General features: G+C 37.8%; 1 protein-coding gene across 1 annotated transcript in view; it reads left to right on the plus strand.

The window, feature by feature from the left end:
• LOC116463206 (nesprin-1) overlaps window positions 1-20,611 on the plus strand; it is a 532,426-nt gene that overhangs the window by 423,106 nt on the left and 88,709 nt on the right. Inside the window, exons 117-125 of the mRNA XM_032146204.2 lie at window positions 1,115-1,248; window positions 1,630-1,834; window positions 3,479-3,661; window positions 4,273-4,419; window positions 7,670-7,824; window positions 9,283-9,430; window positions 11,444-11,538; window positions 14,813-15,047; window positions 16,641-16,835. Of these exons, the coding sequence (XP_032002095.1) occupies window positions 1,115-1,248; window positions 1,630-1,834; window positions 3,479-3,661; window positions 4,273-4,419; window positions 7,670-7,824; window positions 9,283-9,430; window positions 11,444-11,538; window positions 14,813-15,047; window positions 16,641-16,835 (1,497 nt within the window). The remainder of the gene's footprint in view (window positions 1-1,114; window positions 1,249-1,629; window positions 1,835-3,478; window positions 3,662-4,272; window positions 4,420-7,669; window positions 7,825-9,282; window positions 9,431-11,443; window positions 11,539-14,812; window positions 15,048-16,640; window positions 16,836-20,611) is intronic.

Here is a 20,611-nt window from a genome sequence, read left to right on the forward strand (position 1 = left end):
ATGAGTTCAACTTTGCTAGACAAAAATGGATAAGTATGTGAGGTAATTATATGTTAATTGGCTTAATTTATTCATTCCACAATGTAAACATATATCAAAACATCATATAGTACCCTACAAATACATACAATTATTATTTATCAATTGAAAATCATTTTTTTAAGTTAAAAATAATTCTTGGCAAGGAAGAACACCCAGAGACAAATCTTGGCAAAGCTGCGCCTTGTTAGAGTCTTCATCTTTGGGAGTTTGTGGTAGAAGCACTCTAGGTATGTAATAAAATAGAGACCTGGCTTTGGCTTTGAGTGTCAAAGAGATCCACAGTTTGGCATATAGCACATTACATACACCATTGCCATGGCTTTGTTGGAAACGAGAGCTTGGGGTAGCAAGGAAAATGAGCACTTAAAGGATTTCTCAGCAAGGCAAATTTACTTCTGCGGGAGGGTGCCACTTAACGCTTCTGGCCGCTGAAGGAGAGAAGGAGTTTTTATCCCTAACGCAGTCCCTATCCCTGCATTCTTCCCCTGTTGGCTAGGGTTGGACCGCACAATCTAAACTGACCCCAGTTGGCTAAGACTTAAACTTTTCCAATTAGGGTAAATATGCGATTCTCAAGGGAGAGAGGGGGTAGGAGTGGTTCCTGTGTTACAGCACAAGGCATGTTTGGATATGTCTGGGCAAGTCAGGACACAACAAGAGCAGGAGGGCTGCTCACAGGCCAGAAACAAGAAAGTACAAGGAGGTGAGGCCTCTGAACCAAGGACAAGGACATTACACAATTAAACCCTTTGAAGAGGAATTTACCATCTCTGGCAGCTTCCTACCAGACAATGGACAAGGGCACCCTATGTGAGCTTTTTCAGCAAAATGCAAATGCCAATAGAAGAAGCCTTCATTGCTAAGAACCTCTTCTCATAGCCAAAATAACAAAATCCTAAAAAAGAGAATAAATGATTATCTAAAGAAAGCTGATAAAGCACTGGTGCTAAGTCATGCCTGGTTTATACATGTGTATGTACACATTTATGAAAACATATACAAATTCCTTTTAAACTTGCTTATTAGAATTTAGATCCTGTTATGTCATCTGTGGGTCTTTTTCTTTGGGCAGAATCTCCAAGACGATCTGGAAAAACAGGAAAGGAGCTTACAGAAATTTGGTTCTATCACCAACCAATTATTAAAAGAGTGTCACCCACCTGTTACAGAAACTCTTACCAATACACTGAAAGAAGTCAACATGAGGTATGGAGTATGTTAACTTTACACACTATTTATATCACAGCCTTATTATAAATAATGATATAATTAAAACTTAATGACATTTTGAATTTGAGCTACATAGATTCTATTCCTTTAAACTTCTCTTTCACAACATGAATTTAAGGATAAATAAATGTAGTGAAGAGATTTAGAAAGAATTAGAAGTACTGTACACCCAAAGATTGCCATCATCCTCATTACCTACCCTGAAACTATGAATATGAAACATTAATTTTTATTATGTTAACTAGAAATGAGTATGTCTATATTCACGTGAACCAGGATCATGAAAAATAAAATAGCACTTATCAACATTTGGTGAGAGGTGGTAATCTGCTCATCAGTGTTGGTTATTATTTCCAGATGGAATAACTTGCTGGAAGAGATTTCTGAGCAGCTACACTCCAGCAAGGCCCTACTTCAGCTTTGGCAAAGATACAAGGAGTACTCCAAACAGTGTGCTTCAACAGTTCAGCAGCAGGAGGATCGAACCAATGAGCTGTTGAAGGCAGCCACAAACAAGGACATCGCCGATGATGAAGTTGCTACATGGATTCAAGATTGCAACGTATGTTCAGGAGCTATCTTTTTTTCCCCACATGCCCTTCTTAGACTGCCCAAGTTTAGCTTTTGGTTTGTGTAAGCTTTGGTATGTCTCTCTATGGGAGACAGTTACCCAAAAATAATTGTCTTAGGATCAAAGAGCCTGCCTGATTTTCAGAACACAGGTGCACGTGTATCAGACTAAGAGGTCTCCTCCCATTGTTTTATTTTTTAAAATGAGTTGTTTTCCCATTTTTGCTAGTGGAATTTAGTCAATGTGAAAGATTGAGGCTCTTTGTGTTTTCTGGGATGGTCAATATAAGACATGACCATATGGGGAATAGTGTTCTATCTTTAAAAAATCTTCTGTTCCAGATGTTGTCCATTTACATTCACTAACTCCTATGTAAGCATCTACACAATGGTTTCATCTAAGATATTAATGGTAGAAAGAAGTCTTTCCTAATTTACTGGTATACTTCTTTTAATGGCTTTTTAATAATTCTCTTTTTCACTATAGCTGCCAATAACCTACTTAAGGGTTTAAGGAACAGCTCTTCTCTTGTTTCAAGCATTACATGGCTCTTACTGTTTGTCCTTATTTGTCTTTATTTTTAAGAGCTTGTTACAAGGATCTTTTTATAAACTTTTCCAAATCAGTTTATTAGAATTAGGCAAGCTATAAAAACTATGTAAATAAAAGTTTAACCTATCCTAATATCTTCAACCTGAATAATCACTTTAAAGCTAAAGATGGATATTTTAAAATAAAGATAATACAGTGCTTTTTTCATCCACATAATTTATATATATAAGAACTGTCATTTTCAATACACCTGAATTGACATACACCTTGTCTGTTATCTGTGTCAAGCGTAAAGAGCCCTTTGTTCTTCTTTCTCTCACAGAAGTCACTGCCTAGGCATAGCATGACTGGGTGGGAGACCAACAACAGGTAGCAGAAGCAGTTACTTATTATCTCTCAATGATAGGATAGAAAGCAGAAACACGGAGTTTCCATTGGCTTATATTTTTTAACCTGTAAGAGGGTCCCACAGAAAGTGGAGGCAAAGAGATCCCATGGAAAAGAATGGGAATACAGGCTACTCTTACCCCCTGCTCACCAAAATCATCACTGTGTTCTGTACCCTACTGACACAGGAGGTTGTTGTACTTGCGGTAACATGATCACACATATAGAAGATACCACTGACAAATTCCTGGTGTGTATAATAATAATAGAAAATGGAAAAATACAACATTTTGTTTTCAATTTGATACGAATTACATAAAGAGGCAGGAAAAAAACTGCCAAAATGTTTCCAGTTATTGGCTCTACTCTTGGATCATGGTTTTTTTTTCTTGTTTATGTATGCTTTTCTGCATTTCCTCAAGGTCCTGTAATGAACCTACATAGCTTTTACTAACAAAAGAGTAATTATATATATCCATAGGTTATATGTATATAATGTGTGTTTAAAATATGAACATAGCATTTTAAAAAATTGGGTTCAGTGTGTGATCATTTTTCCACAGGTGAAGTTTATTTAGCATAATAATATGATCAGTAGGAATTGTGTGTTTCTAGATGTGTAGCCCTTTGCCGATTGCTGTTTATGATAAGGAGTATAAACATGCTTCAGAGTGGGCATATTTTCACCTTTTATAGGACCTCCTCAAAGGACTGGGCACAGTTAAAGATTCCCTCTTTGTTCTCCATGAGCTGGGAGAGCAACTGAAGCAACAAGTGGATGCTTCAGCAGCATCAGCTATTCAATCGGATCAACTCTCTTTGAGTCAACACTTGTGTGCCCTGGAGCAGGCTCTCTGCAAACAGCAGGCTTCGTTACAGGTACAGAGCTCCTATTTAGTATCTTCTATAAATTGGGTGTTCTCTAATATCTGGGCACAAACACAGAAAAAGAATTCCTTGTCATTGCAACAGTGCCTTCTTCAAGACTAAAGAAAATAACAAGTAAACAAACTTGGAAGTTCTGGTGGGGACGATGGAAGGTGGACGTTTTGCACTGTTCTCTGCAAAGTAATTTTAAAATTGGTTTAAGATGCAAGCCCCTAAACCAATGCCTGCCACCATGGTCTGTTCAATTAATAAACACTAAGTGGCTTTAATATGAATATTCATGTTTATTTAACTTAGACTTTTACAAGAATCAGAAGATTTTTCAGATGTGTTGTTTGATCATGTATTTGAAGAATAATTGTAATTGTTACTGACTTATGGTGCATAGAAATAATTCTAGTTTTTAGAAAAATTACATAAAGAAGATTTAAATTGTTATAGCTTTTTTTATAGGAACAATGTCTTGAGAATGGCAATTTGACACAAGAATATGAAAAATAATTTTAATATCCACTTGCCCTTTTACCAGACTTTATTAAAATACCAATTTTTTTTTTTTTTTTTTTTTTACTGAAATACCAATTTCTTTTGTGGAAAAAAAGGCTGGAGTTCTTGATTATGAAACCTTTGCCAAGAGTTTAGAAGCTTTGGAGGCCTGGATAGTGGAAGCTGAAGAAATACTACAAGGGCAGGACCCTAGCCACTCATCTGACCTCTCCACAATCCAGGAAAGGATGGAAGAACTTAAGGTAAGTGTGTTCATATCTGAGTCCCAGATATTTTACCATCTGTCTTCAAAATCTTTTTTTTTTTTTTTTGAGATGGAGTCTCACTGTGTCACCCAGGCTGGAGTGCCGTGGCGTGATCTCGGCTCACTGCAACCTCCGCTGTCCGGGTTCAAGCGATTCTGCCTCATCCTCCCAAGTAGCTAGGATTATAGGGGCATCCCACCACTCCTGGCTAATTTTTGTATTTTTAGTAGAGATGAGGTTTCACTGGTCTTGAACTGATCACCTGGGATCAGGCCTCCCAAAATGCTGGAATTACAGGCATGAGCAACCACACCCAGCCCTGTTTTCAAGATCTTAAGAGAAACTCAAAGCTGATGTAGACCCACGCTTTCTTTCGAGTGAGCCCTCAGTGAGACTTTCTCTGGCAAACAGTGGACTGTGTGCTGGCAGTGGGCACAGGCTAATTTCCCAGCTCACTCCTGGAAGCCACCTCACTCTTCCCTCTTTCCACCGCTGGAAACCACCTCACTCCTCCTTTCCACTGCTGGTCCCTCTCCATGTTCCTGTACCCAGTCCATCACCTCTCTATTAACTTTTGAACCTCTCATCTCTGTTTCTAACATCATCTACTCCTAGCTCAAGCTACTTCTATCTCTCTGAGACCCTACAGCCGCCTCCCACAGATCTGCATCCACTCACCCAACCTCCCCTCCTCCTAGCTGTCAGAATGACCTTTTCTTTCTTTTTAAGGGTTTTACTTAATTAGCTTGATTTAATCATTCCACATTGTGTGAAAATATCATATCATATTCCATAAATATATACGATTATAATTTGTCCATCAAAAATAATTTAATAATTTTTTTTTTTTTGAGATGGAGCCTTGCTCTGTCGCCCAGGCTGGAGTGCAGTGGCGCGATCTTGGCTCACTGCAAGCTCCGCCTTCCGGGTTCACGCCATTCTCCTGCCTCAGCCTCCTGAGTAGCTGGGACTACAGGTGCTGTCCACCACGCCCAGCTAATTTTTTTGTGTGTTTTTACTAGAGACAGGGTTTCATCATGTTAGCCAGGATGGTCTTGATCTCCTGACCTCGTGATCCACCTACCTTGGCCTCCCAAAGTGCTGGGATTACAGGCGTGAGCCACTGTGCCTAGACTAATTTAATAATTTTTAAAAAGAAAAAGCAAAAGGTTTTACTTAATTGTGAATGTTTTTTGTTTGTTTGTTTTTGTTTTTGTTTTTGTTTTTGAGATGGAGTCTTGCTCTGTTGCCCAGGCTGGAGTGCAGTGGCACGATCTCGGCTCACTGCAACGTCCGCCTCCCAGTTTCAAGCAATTCTCCTGCCTCAGGCTCCCAAGTAGCTGGAATTACAGGCGTGCGCCACCATGCCCTGCTAATTTTTGTATTTTTAGTAGAGATGAGGGGTTCACTATGTTGGCCAGGCTGCTCTCAAACTCCTGACATCATGATCTGCCCGCCTCAGCCTCCCAAAGTGCTGGGATTACAGGCATGAGCCACTGTGCCCTGCCAATTCTGAATGATTTTAAACATTCAATCAAGTAAGCAAAATAGTACAACAGACATGAAAATTTTATTGTATTATTCCCTTCGTTAAAGCCCTCAAGGGTTCCCACTGCTCTTAGGGAAAAGACCATGTGGCTTCTCAAGGCGGCATCCTGGTTCCACCTTTCCTGAGGATCTTACTCTGTTGCACCATAGCCCATCTCCCTCCAGCCACTCCAGCACCACTGTGCTACCCAACATCTGTGCACCCCAACATCTGTACACGTGACATTTCCTCTCTCTGGATTTGTTTTCTTGTCCTCATCAGCCTACTCTGCACTAAAAAGAGTAAAGTCCTAGCCATTTTGTTTAATGTCACTCTCTTAGGAAAGTCTCCACTGTCTGTCCAGGGCCAGGCCCCCCAGTGACACATTTTCATAGCACACTGTTGTTTTTCTTCCATGCTCTATGATGTCATTTAATTACACTCCTGTGAGTAGGGGACTACTGTTGCGCTTTCGACTACTAGAATAGTATCTTACTCCCTGTAAGTGCCATGAGGGGAATGACTGTGCCATGGCTATTTTGTTCATTGCTGATGTCTACCCATGGACATTATGCCATTTAATAGTTATATTTTGGTTTCAATGCTTGAGATTTATTCTTTCTTCGGAAAGCATGAGTCTTTTGCAGAACATGCAAAGAGAAGACACACACATAGCCAAAGGTGGCCTGACATTTTTTCTTTCCTGTAACCAATTTCCTAGATGGAGATAAGAACACCCATGGGAAAACCAGAACCGATAACATTGTCCTGTGTTTGAAGGGAGGGAAAAGATCCGAAAGAATAGATTGCTCTTTTGGTTGAGTCTCACCAGCTGTGGGGTGGGGGGGTCAGAGACCTAAAACTGGAGCTCTTAAGGCAATGTGTGGTCACTTCATAGCTCAAGTTAAATCTTATTTTCTCTAGCAAGAACCCAAGGAGGTTGGTTTACCCTCTTCCATTTACTAGCTGGGTGGCCTGGAGCAATTTACTTAGTTTCTGTGCCTCCTTTTCCTCCCTCATAAAGAGGGAATAGCAGCATGACTTATCTCATGTGATCGTTTTGAGGATAAAATGAATTATTACTTGTAAAGCCCTCATCAATGCTTGATTCATAGTAAGTGTTCAATAAACGTTAGCTATCACTGTTATAACTTTTATTAGTTGTGAATAATAAAGGAGGAAATTAGCATGAACAAATTAAACATAAATGCTAAGAAGTAAGGTCTTTTACTTATCAGCATAATTTTCATCCTTATTCAGTTCTGTCAAGAATTGCCTATGATTAAATAAATCAAGTAAATAATATAATACGTGTAATATAATTACATATGAGTAAATAAATCAAGTAAATAGTATATGTAATGTAATACATGTAATAAAAATCAAATAATATACGTGTAAAGTAAATAATATACTTGTATGTATAATCCATACAAGTAAATAATACATCAAGTAAATAATAGAATACATGTAAGTAGTCAATAAAGGATAATGAGTAGCTTGAGTAGCAATAGCAGCAGCAGCAGCAGTTTAGACTGAATAGGAGATTTGGCTTTTCACTATTTGCACCTAGAGATTGTAATTAAGTGACCTAGAAATGCAAAGGCCACTAGACCGAAGACCAGCTACTTCCTGAAATCAGAAATTCACTGCGCACTTTGAAAAAGCTTTGACTTTTTTGACCATGGTGCTAAACCTACTTTTAAATCTTGCTTCTAGGGACAGATGTTAAAATTCAGCAGCATGGCTCCAGATTTAGACCGTCTAAATGAGCTTGGATATAGGTTACCCTTGAATGATAAGGAAATCAAAAGGATGCAGAATCTGAACCGCCATTGGTCTCTGATCTCCTCTCAGACCACAGAAAGATTCAGGTAGAGTAAACAAGAGATGTCTTGGTTTCTCCAGTTGTCTTAGTCTGGTTTGTGCCACTATGTCAAAATACCACCGAATGCGTAATTTATAAAGAACAGAAATGTTTAACAGTCTCACAGTTCTGGAGACTGGGAAGTCCGCAGTTGAGGTGCTAGCAAATTCAGTTGTCTGGTGAGGGCTGCTCTCTGCTTTCAAAAGGGCATTTTTTTTTTTTTTTTTTTTTTTTTGAGGCAGAGTCTCGCTCTGTCGCCCAGGCTGGAGTGCAGTGGCGCGATCTCGGCTCACTGCAAGCTCCGCCTCCCGGGTTCACGCCATTCTCCTGCCTCAGCCTCTCCGAGTAGCTGGGACTACAGGCGCCCGCCACCACGCCCAGCTAATTTTTTGTATTTTTACTAGAGACGGGGTTTCACCGTGGTCTCGATCTCCTGACCTCGTGATCCGCCCGCCTCGGCCTCCCAAAGTGCTGGGATTACAAGCGTGAGCCACCGCACCCGGCAAAAGGGCATCTTTTTGCTGCATCCTCAGGAGGAGAGAGTTACTGTGTCCTCACACAGTAGAAGGCAGAAGGACAACAGTGCTGAACGCTGTGTGAATCTTCTTTTATAAGACCCTTAATCCCATTCACAAAGGAGTCCTCATGGCCTAATCGCCGTGTAAAGGCTCTGCCTCAGAATACTACCAACATTCACCATTAAGTTTTATCACCTGAATTATAGAAGGGATACATTCACACCATAGCACCAATGTATCAATAGAATATAAGCTCATGACTTGTGTATGTTTATAAATTCTGATCTTTCCCATAACACTGACAAAATTTGAACTAAAAGTGGGAAATTCAAATTGTAAAGTCGTTTCTCATGTTTAATGTACTAAATAGCACTTTAATCAGAAAACTCTTTTAAGTAGGAATATATTAAAAGTATATACATAATTTTTATCATTTTAAAAGAGGTACATTTAAAACTTCTACATTTTTTCAACTTTCTTTCTTCTTCTTTTTTTTTTTTTTTTTGAGACCGAGTTTCACTCTTGTCACCCAGGCTGGAGTGCAAAGACACAATCTCGGCTCACTGCAACATCCGCCTCCCAGGTTCAAGCAATTCTCCTGTCTCAGCATCCCAAGTAGCTGGGATTACAGTCACGCACCACTACACCCGGCTAATTTTTGTATTTTTAGTAGAGATAGGGTTTCACCACGTTGACCAGGCTGGTCTACAACTCCTGACCTCAGGTGATCTGCCCACCTCGGTCTCCCAAAGTGCTGGGATTACAGTTGTGAGCCATTGCAACTGGCCTCTTTCTTCTTTTTTAAAAAAATTTTACCACCTAACATGAAAGCTTTGTGGTGGTCCAATTAGAATTGAGCACAGAGATTATCTAATCTAGTTTTATATGCTAGAGATGGAGGAATAAGCAGCGAAATAATCATTGTTCCTTGCCCTTTGTTCTTTCAGCAAGTTGCAGTCATTTTTGCTACAACATCAGACTTTCTTGGAAAAATGTGAAACGTGGATGGAATTCCTAGTTCAGACAGAACAAAAGTTAGCAGTAGAGATTTCAGGAAATTACCAGCACCTTTTGGAACAGCAGAGAGCACACGAGGTAAGTTGTATCAGTAGATTTAGGGGTAATAAGAAATTTTTAGGCCCTTGGACGATGCTACGAAATGCTGTGTGGGAGAATTAAAATCATGCCCTTTGCACGAGTGTCTAAATACATGCACATTTTGCCTTCTTTCTTAAGCTTGAGGTTTTGATAACTTAATTTAAAAAATGTAGTCCTATTCGCTGCTCCATGATTGTTTATAAGCACATGTCAACCTTCAGTTCCTTGTAAAGTATAATGCCAGAATTGTGGTTAAAGGCTACTTACTCGAGACAGGCAAAGTTGGTGGAAAGTGTATAGATAGTTAGACAATTTTCAAATTGGGTTAGAGACTACTTTAATATTGCCAAGGACAATTGCTTAAGAGACTATGCTTTGATCAAAAGTCTTTAAAAATTTTGTGATCTTCAAAGAGCATATATGAATTTTATACCAGGAAATCAATCTATCAGATGTCTCCAGGTGTACCTCTTGATTAAATTGCATTATAATTATTTCTTAAGAAACAAAGAGGGAGAAGAACTATATACACAAAGTAAATAAATAAATTTGCCCACTGTTAGTCCTTATGTTGCTATTTACTGGTATAACTAAGTCGGTTTGTGTATTTATGAATTATATGCACATAGAGAGATAGGTCTTACCTAAGAGAAAAGAAAAACTTAATTCAGAATTTTTTAAATAGAGAATTTAAAGATATCTAAGGTATTTTTAAATCCAGTTTTATTGAATTGACAGATGATGAAATAATAGAAAAAAAACTACAGTGAGATTGCATCTCACACCCACAAGGATGACTATAGTGAAAAAATAGCAAATGTTGGTGAGGGTGTAAAGAAATTGGAACCCTAATACATTGCTGATGGGAATGTAAAACGGTGAAGCTGCTTTGGAAAACAGTTAACATAGAGTTACCATATAGAGTTACACAGAGTAATCATATAACCCAGCAATTCCACTCCTAGGTATATACTCAAGATAAATGAAAATATGTGTCCACACAAAAACTTGTATAAGCACATTGTTTATAGGAGCATTAGTCATAATAGCCAAAAGTTGGAGACAACCCAAATGTCCATCAACTGATAAATGGATAAATAAAATGTGATATGTCTATATAATAGAATACTATTCGCAATAAAAAGGAATAAGGTACTGATATATGTTGCAACATGTATGAACCTTGGAAACATTATGCCAGGGGAAAGAAACCAGTCACAAAAGACTACATGTTGCAAGATTCCATTTATAAGAAATGTCCGGAGTAAGTAATCCATAGAGACATAAAATAGATTAGTGATTGCTGAAGGCTGGAGGATTGGGAAGAAATGGGGAATGCTTGCTAATGAGGATGGACTTTCTTTTTGGGGCAATGAAAATTCTAAAATTGATTGTGGTAATGATTGTAAAGTCTGTAAATATAATAAACACCACTAAATAGAACATTTTAAATGAGTGAATTGTATGCTATGTGAATTGTTGCTCAATAAAGTTGTTTAAAAAACAGTAGAAATAATTCAAAGGACCTTCTGTTGAGTTTTTTAAAATAGATAAAATAAATAATAAATTTATTAACCTGATTAAAACTTAAAAACAGTGAGTTTTAAAAGACAGAAAAAGACTAGGCTATTTTTTTTTCTTTGACTTCTTTAATGGTCCTAAGCTATTCTCTATGTTTTGAATATGGACCTTATTTTATACACAAACCAGAAAACAAATTGTGCATTAACTTACTTCATTAGGTGTTTTTGAAAGAAAGAAGAGAAATATAATTCTACTTTTAGTCATCTAGTTTTAGTAAACCAAACACTAAACTTTATCTTTAAGTGTATCTTAACTGATGATTTAAAAATAAATGATTTCTAAACTGCAGGATTTCACACATTTTCTGATTCAGCTGGTGATAGCTTTCATAGTCTTGTGAAAACTAGAATATTTGGAAAGTTATCAGAGAACCGGTCACTAAAATTAGGAACTCTAAATTATGTTCGTCTTTTTTTTAAATCGTAGTTGTTTCAAGCCGAGATGTTCAGTCGTCAGCAGATTTTGCACTCAATCATTATTGATGGGCAACGTCTTCTAGAACAAGGTCAAGTTGATGACAGGTAGGATCTTTGATAAATTATTACAAAGAAAGGTTCCAGTAAATTAGTCATTTTCTTTTTAATGAGCAGATTAGAGGGCATATATCCAATCTTCCTGAGGCAATTGAACTGTAGTGGAGCCTCAGTAATTGGAGGAGAAGCTTGTCTCAATCTCTGAAATGACTGAGTATTGAATCTTTTTAGAGAACTGCTATTATATTATATGAAGGGCATAGAGTAATTGGAAATCACCTAGCCAACCTTCACTAGTCATCTATAGGAAATGGAATTAATGAATAGATCAGCATGAACCATATCAATGACCTATCAATGGTTTGTAAACAGATGCTTCTAATATTCTCACATAATTACAGACTTTTTTTGTAAAAGGAGCATAGAGATCACTAGCCCATCTCTCTTACTTATAGATGAAAAACCCGAAATCCACAAATGTGAACTGATTTGACCAAGGTCACAGAACTAAGTAGCAGCAGAATCAGGCCTGGAGCCCGTGTCTGGTTTTCAGTCAGTACTGGATCATACCAGCCAGCTTTCTCATGCCATGAGAATTCTTCTGTGTTTGAAAATGGTTTGCTACCTTAAGTCAGATTACATGCCGCCTGAAATCTTTCTTCCTGTTCATTTACAATAGCAAATTATCTCTTTATTAAAAATGAAGAGTAAAAATTTAGCTTCTCCCCAGATTTATGGCATGTGAAATGACAATTTCATACTCCATTTACATTTCCTAGGAACAATATTTACTTTATCTAATCTACTTTCTGTGGTGATATTTGGAGTTTTAGCCTCATGTGTTCTATTCCATATGTATACATTTCTCATATTTAGGAACCAGTAGTTGTGACTAAAATTAACTTGATATTTTTTCAAAAAATAAAAAATAAATTATTTTTATTGGGAGTTTTGTCTTTAATGTTGTAGAAGCAATTTCAGTTTTAAGTGGATATTTCTTTGGAAGTACATAAAAGATCTTCATAGCTAAGCTTGGAACAACAGAATGTGATATTATATTTATTCTATTCTAAGTAAGCCAAACTTAAATGTGAGCTTTCCTGAGAATTTAAGGCCTAGAAAATAAAACAAATTCAAATACAATTAACTTTTATCTTTTGCTATATCATTTCTTAGCCAACTTTATAACAATATTATAAATGTTTGAGTCATTAAGTAAAATAAAAATTAAATACTCACATGCAAGCCAGCATCTATTAAATTTTCAGTACTAACATTTAGGGAAAATACACCAAAGAGATGAAAATGGGAGGTTAGACTTGAGGATAAAGAATTTTGAAAGTTGAAAGGAAAAAAAATCAGATTAGAACCTACTGACAATAAGAAGTCCCCAGATTGCAAGTGTATTGTGTTCTGAAAGGTAATTTCTGAGTTACGTTTTTTTAGAGCTTCAAGTTCAGCACAGGGAACAGTGTCATGTTTTAAGTAATTCCTCATGCTGGCAGGTAGTTTGGGACAGCTTGGTTGTATCAAGAGAGGGTGGGGAATCCTAAGAGGCCCTGGATGGTTGCCTGGTAGGGAAAGCAAGATTATACGGTATTCTCAAGTCCTGGAGTTGTACATTTTCTGCGATGACAGATGCTTGTAACTTTTAGGGAAGTACCATGAACCTAATTCATCACATTTGAATGCTAGTGTATTGATTAATACAGCAGAATTTCCTTTCAAAAACAGAAGTCATCATCAAAATCTAAGTAGCTATCACATGGATTTTTTATTTATTTATTTATTTTTGAGACAGTGTCTTGCTCTTTCACTCAGACTAGAGTAAAGTGGCGCTATCTCGGCTCACTGCAACCTCTGCCTTCTGGGTTCAAGTGATTCTCCTGTCTCAGCCTCCCAAGTAGCTGGGAATACAGGCACGCACCACCATGCCCGGCTAATTTTTGTATTTTTAATAGAGACAGGATTTTGCCATGTTGGCCAGGCTGGTCTCAAACTCCTGACCTCAGGTGATCCACCCACCTCGACCTCCCAAGGTGCTAGGATTTAAGATGTGAGCCACCGGGCCCAGCCCATTATGAATCTATTTTTAAGATGAGAGGGCATACGAAATTTTTTGCAGAGGCTTTACTTAGTACATTTTATTTTAATACTTGCTTTGTTGATGTTGTCTATGTGTTAGGTTTTGTTTAAGTTGAGTCATTAAATAAGTTTCTAGGACTAACAGGATATTTGGTTACAAAATCAAAGTTTATAGTGGCTCTGGGTAATAGGAAGTTTCAAGAAGATACGAGTTCAGAATAGTAAGTCCAATTCAAAGTTGATGCTACCCTCAAGAGAAGAGGATAGTATATCTGAGGAAGAAAAGCAAAACTATTATAATAGAGAAGTGCAAGTATTTAGTATTAAAATGCAACATTACTTGCACTTTATGTGTGAATAACACTGTAATCTACATAGAAACTCATTCTGTTTGATGCGGGACAGACCCTTACTAGCCAGTTCTAGAGCCATAAGTTAAATATTAAATAAAACTTAATAAAGAACTACCCATATTTTTTTAAAGCTAAGAAACAGAGAAGTAAGAACACGTTAGAAGATCCAATATACTTTAGCCTGAACTTGAGAAATCTTAAATAAAATTTATTATTTCTAAATATATTAATGACATTTGTACAGACTATGATAACAAGTTTTCATCTTTCTAAGAATAAAGTGAAGTCAGCCTACAATGTAGAAGAGATAATTCAAAGGAATGTCTGGAATGATTTGCTAAAGGTTGGGGCTGTTTATTGTGAGGGAATACTGACAGAGTTTATGGAGTACAGTTTTTAAAAAATCTTTTTAAATTACATAATTTGATTCAAGTGGCTTATGGTTTAAACTGAAGACAGAGGTTCTACATAAGCCTTGTTCCACACGTTTTCCTGCAGTGTGGCCCACAAGACGACATCACCATCACGAGCTGCACACGTTGCTATGGAGCTTCTTAGGATTTGCAGCTATTCCCATTGCACCTGCAGCTGTCCACTCCTCCCCTCTCATGCTCTCAGGGAGACAGTGAAGGACAATGACCTTATTGTGTATTTGCCTTCAACCTATGCTGAGACATGAAAACACTCACCATTTGCAAACACTGGTAGTTTAATTTTAAAAATTAATTGCAAAACCCAGTAAGAGATCATGGCATGATATTTGAAAACCACCGCCCTGGATCACTTCTCAGGGCTTAGGGTTGTTGACAGTGTATACATTGGCTGATTGCGTAACTGCATCCAAGATAACAGTGTTTTTTACCATGTAATTATTTCTTCACTAGGGATGAATTCAACCTGAAATTGACACTCCTCAGTAATCAATGGCAGGGAGTGATTCGCAGGGCCCAGCAGAGGCGGGGGATCATTGACAGCCAGATTCGCCAGTGGCAGCGCTATAGGGAGATGGCAGAAAAGCTTCGTAAATGGTTGGTTGAAGTGTCCTACCTCCCCGTGAGTGGTCTCGGAAGTGTTCCTATACCACTGCAACAAGCAAGGACCCTCTTTGATGAAGTGCAGGTAAGATGCAAAACACAGTGTTCTCACACCTCTTAGGCATTTCCACCGCACACTTTACCTTCGCCTCAGTTTTTCAAAAGGACTCTAGAATGACACTGCAACTGGGACAAACATTGTTCTCAAATGTCAATAGAAATATACAAAATGATTGCAATACAAAGCCCAAATCTAATGGTGAAATGCTAGTAAGCCCCAGCCTTTCACAAAGGCTCCTTATACTTCACACTCTATGGCCTGCTGCAGCTCACTAAATCCCGGCAGGGATGAAAAGGTAATGGCAAGCGAAGAAAAACTTCATGTTGCTTGCATACATTTTATTCTTGAGCAATTTAAACACGTAACTTAAATACTCCAAAGAAGACAGGAAGCCCTGTCCTGTTTGAGTGCTTTGTTCATTTCCAGGTTGCCCCTTACCTTCGGGCTTCTAGCATCTCAGACAGATACCTCCTGTCATTCCAGTGAGTTTTTCCCAGTGTATCTAATGGGTTCCTCTCCCCTTAAAGTCACTGTTCTTTGGTTCCTTTCTCCTCGAGCCCTCATTTGCAGACATGACTTCAGCTGCCCCCTACCAGCAGAGAAGGGGCATGTCGGTATCTTCTGGTCATATTTACCTGCTGTACTTTCGACTCGTTCCAACCACCTTTTGGGTTTATGTCTATGTGCATCACAGATGCCTTGTACCCTGTAGGTCCCAGCAGAACCTGTGATCTCTGGACCAACTTTTCTCCCTTTCCCATCACACTTCCAGGAAGTGCCATTAGTCTAGGAATCCTAGAATAATTTGAGAGCTATACTTCTCCTTGTCTATCACCCCCTTATCTAATCTCCCCAACTCTACATCCCTGCTGCCACTGCCTTGGTTAGGTGCTCGTGATTTCTTGCCCAGATAGACAATAGCTTCCTAATCTTAGTATATGCAACGCATACCCTTCTTCCATTCTACTTTTACTTGATTCCTGAGTGCTTTTATTAAAACTTTAATCCAAACATCAGTATTCTTCTGTGAACCCTAGTTACTTTTAGTATAAAAACCACATTTCTGCAAGATGTAGTCTGGCCTCATCTCCTACCACTCTCTCACATGCCGTCTACACTCCAGCCACTGAAAACCATACTTAGTTTCCTGAATTTATCATATTTTTCTCATATAGTGAATTTGCACATCCTCATTTCTCTGTGAGAAGGTGTCCTCTCCTCCACTCCTGATCACACTCATCTCACCACACCAGGTCCTTCTTAATCTGGTGAAGTTCATGTCTCGCAAGACTCCTTCAGCCTTTACTGCTTTGAGGAAGCCTCTCTGCCTCTTGATGCGCCCCCTGCTGGGTCAGACGTCCCTTTGTATTCCCACGCATCAATCTTAGAGAGTGGTTATCTTATTGCATCAATTGTACTTACCTTGGAGACAGAAACTAAGCCTGTCTCCACTGTATTCTCACTCATTTATTCACTGGTACATGCATGTGCAAAGCACCACTACAGTAAATGCTTGCTGGATGAAAGAGGGCAAAGGTTAGGGCCATTTAAAAATCCTCATAGGAAGGAAACGATAAAAGAAAGAATGAGAAAATAAAAAGCTATGATTCCTTTCAGTTCAAAGAAAAGGTGTTCCTGCGGCAACAAGGCAGCTACATCCTGACTGTGGAGGCTGGCAAGCAACTCCTTCTCTCGGCGGACAGTGGCGCTGAGGCCGCCTTGCAGGCCGAACTCACTGAAATCCAAGAGAAATGGAAATCAGCCAGCATGCGGCTGGAAGAACAGAAGAAAAAACTAGCCTTCTTGTTGAAAGTAAGTTCGGTTAGAAAAAAACGAACCAAAAAACCTTTTAGTCGTTGTACTACTTCCTCCCATTGTTATTCTACAAATCAAATAATGCAAAGATCATGAAATAATACCCTGCAGTATTTTGATCCTCTGTGTTTTATTTAAGACTTTGTCTTATCTTGCACAAACTGGAAAAGTTTCCCAATTTTCAGCATTTAATTTTTCAGGACAACCTCCCAACAAAGTAAAGTCTAATAAGACTGTCTAAGCTATGAATTCTGATTAATGACCAGTATGAAATCTTAGCCATGTGATGACTTTATAAATCCATACAGAAATTCAAAGGGTAGGTTCCACTCCCTAATCTGAGACTCTAAAATGGTTTTTAAGATTGGTATCTCTTCTTTTATGGAAGGGAAAAACCAATCCAGAAAGATACTCTTGATTTATCTTAGCTGATCCAAGCAAGTTGCCATGAGATAAAATCTCCAAGAGGTGTATTAAGCCCTTAGTTGGATACAGATCACATACTGATCACACAGTAAGTTTTGGAAAATGTAGATTTATATGGACCTCCCACAATTTACTTTTCTCTCTCACTCTCCAATTGCATGTATAATGCATAATTAAATGAGCAGTTTAAAAAGGACAGGGCCTCTAAAATAAGACAATGTCAAGTTAAAATCATGGTAAACCAAGTGACCTGGTTAACTTATCCTATCTAAGCCTTAGTTTCCTCATCTGTAGAGTGGGTATATAATTTCACCACCTCCATGTGGCCATTGTGAGGACTTAATGAAATAATCATAGTGAATCATGTGGTACCTTACCTGGCTCATACTGAGCACTAAATGAATGATAGTGATTATTATAGTTAATGTTATTACGATCTTTAAAAGTAAGGACACCTAAATGCTGTATATGTTGATAATCACCAACACTTCAATGAGGGTATCTATTCAATTTGGCCTGTCACATGTTTGGATCAAAGGTAATGACTAAGGTTAATAGAAAAGATTTTGCGTTTTTTTAATGCTTAAAGTGTGTGTACATACCCATTGGATTTATTCTATTGAATTTTATTTAATAATATATTGCCTTCTGTGTAGTAAGCAATCCATCAGAAAAGCCACTGAACATCTATAAAGAACTGTTATTTGCACACAGCACAATTTCATCAGTAATGTAATATGCTGGGTTCATTTTCTTCCTTTTGCTTTTAGGAAAGGATTTAAAACATTGTAACTCATCCTGTAGAGAACATGTTAATCATATATTTTTTTTAATTTGTGATGTGATTTTTGGAGATGTTTCCAAGACTTAATAAGGCCTGATGTCTGAGTCACTACATTTGCTTTTCTTGTCTGTCTGTTGGTGTAGAAAACATCCACTTTAATAGATATTTTCAGGCTCATGACATTAAGTTATTTCCTTATAATTCATGTCATAAAAGGACTTGGTTATAGATTTAGAATCTAAGTCATCCTTGGAAAGAGGAATCCCTCTTCTCTTCTTGTTAAAGTTTATTTTATTTTGACTGTTAACACTACGTCCTGTTTGCCTAAGAAGGAATTTATGAATCTGAATTTTGAAGTTTATATAGCCTCATTTTAGTGTATTTTTTACCCAGCTATAATACTTATCTATATTTAGCTTTTAATACAGTAAGTATGCCAAATATAGGCATTATAATTCCATGCTCTGTATGTTCATTCACCTTTTTCACTATCATCTCTTAATTTTGTTCTGAAAAGTAAGAAGCTGATCTTTTTTATCTTTCTTTCTTTTTTTTTTTTTGACACAGAGTCTCACTCTGTCACCCAGGCTGGAGTGCTGTGGTACAATCTTGGCTAATTGCAACCTCCACTCTTCTGGGTTCAAGTGATTCTCAGGCATCAGCCTCTCAAGTAGCTGAGATTACAGGTGCATGCCACCACGCCTGGCTAATTTTTGTATTTTTAGTAGAGATGGGTTTTCACCATGTTGGCCAGGCTGGTCTCGAACTCCTGGCTTCAAGTGATCTGCCCTTCCTTGGCCTCCCAAAGTGCTAGGATTATGGGTGTGGGTCACAGCAACCGTGATGATCGTATCTCTTTTAGATCAATAAATTTTTATCAACCGTATGTTGATCCATTTCAGGGTGTTTGATAGTTTTATTGAGAATGTTGTTTAAGCAGAAAGAGAATCTTTTTGTCTACCTTCACTATGGTTAGCATTGATAAGCTAATTGTAGCCTGGGAACATAAAGATATTTTAAAACAAAGGAGAATTTGAACAACTCTGTCCCTGATAGACAATTTTTTTGTGTGTTTTTTAAGGATTTTTTTTTCTGGTAATTGGGAAGAGGGAATGTGGTTATGCACTCTAAGAAGTTCTATGAAGGAATTTTAAGGAGAAATGAGACTTGTGCCAAATTCTCAGTTCAGTTTTTGAATAAAGACATTTTGAGTAAAGGAGCACTTTAGTCAACACTGCTTCCAGAAAATAGTTGTGGTAATAACACCTCTGGGTTGTTATGCTCAAACTAAGGTGTCAGGAGAGAAGTAGAAAGAATCCAGATAAGAAGACTGATAATAATGAAAGAGATATTGTGAAGGAAGATGGAACGTGATTTGACACCATATTGACGACTAAAAATGATTCTAGCCATGATTCTAGTTGTCTTGCTTTGGAATTCTGTAATTCACGGTGTATGGAGTGGCCACTGGGGAGATGAGTGGGGAGCGGGAAGGCCTGGACTGGAGAGTTTGACAAACGGGCAGTGTTGGACAACATGAAGGAGACTTGTTTAGTTCAATTTAATTTTCACTGGCACTAAGACACTGGATATGAGTTAATGTATAGATAAGGTGCTATAAAAAAGATCAAGCTCTGCTGTGGTTCCTGCCATTTTTTAAAATTCTACTTTTTTATTACAAAAAAATTACATGTGTCTGATTTTTAAAAATTAGGTAATAATTGAACTATGCAGAGTAAAAAATGAAATTTCCTTTATTGTACCATCCAAATTCTCCTATATTCTCAAGAGGTAACCATTGTTACCAGTTTGCTGTGTAACCTTTCAAAACATAACCACACAATAGATGTTTTATTTTGTCAGTACACAGAGATCTACCTCATTCTATACTGCCAATCTGTACCACCTGCCCTGGACTATTCCTCTCCAGAGCACTTACCACTACTTTGCATATTAGATATAGATTTCTTAAATTGTGCATTATCTCTCTTCTTCTACATCTTAATTTACATGGGTTTTTATATATTACACATTTAATCCTTTGCTACGTATGTTTCAGCATGAACAAGATAAAGCCAGTCAAAAATGCCATGCTTTTGTAGTGTGTGTTTCTCTTTCTGTAAGACATTCTGTATCCTCTTTTTTGTAATCCCTTATAGTACATTTGGGAAAGGGTAGACATTGGATGTAGTTATGGATGGGGTTAAGAAAGAGACAAGGTACTGAGATTATAGTCCTACCTCTGCAGATAGATGTGGATTCAGATAACATTTTTGGGTACCCATCATATTCTGGTCATTGTGCTTGATGCCTTGACACTCATTGCTTCCTTTGGGCTCCAATAAATATGGAGAGTTTGTATTTTTTCCATTTTCATAGTGAAAATGGAAACATAGAGCATTATCTGCTTAAAGCCACACAGATAATCAGTAACAGAGTCAGTTTTGAACTCAGCTCTTCTGATGACAACAGCATGTTGCCTCCCCTGGCAATGAGTGTGGGCATACCTTCATATTGTTCATCAGCGCAACTTTCTTTTTTTCTGCTTTTCTTTTTTTTTTTT

This window comes from Hylobates moloch, unplaced genomic scaffold (genome assembly GCF_009828535.3).
Source record: "Hylobates moloch isolate HMO894 unplaced genomic scaffold, HMol_V3 SCAFFOLD_29, whole genome shotgun sequence".
Classification (NCBI taxonomy): Eukaryota; Metazoa; Chordata; class Mammalia; order Primates; family Hylobatidae; genus Hylobates; species Hylobates moloch.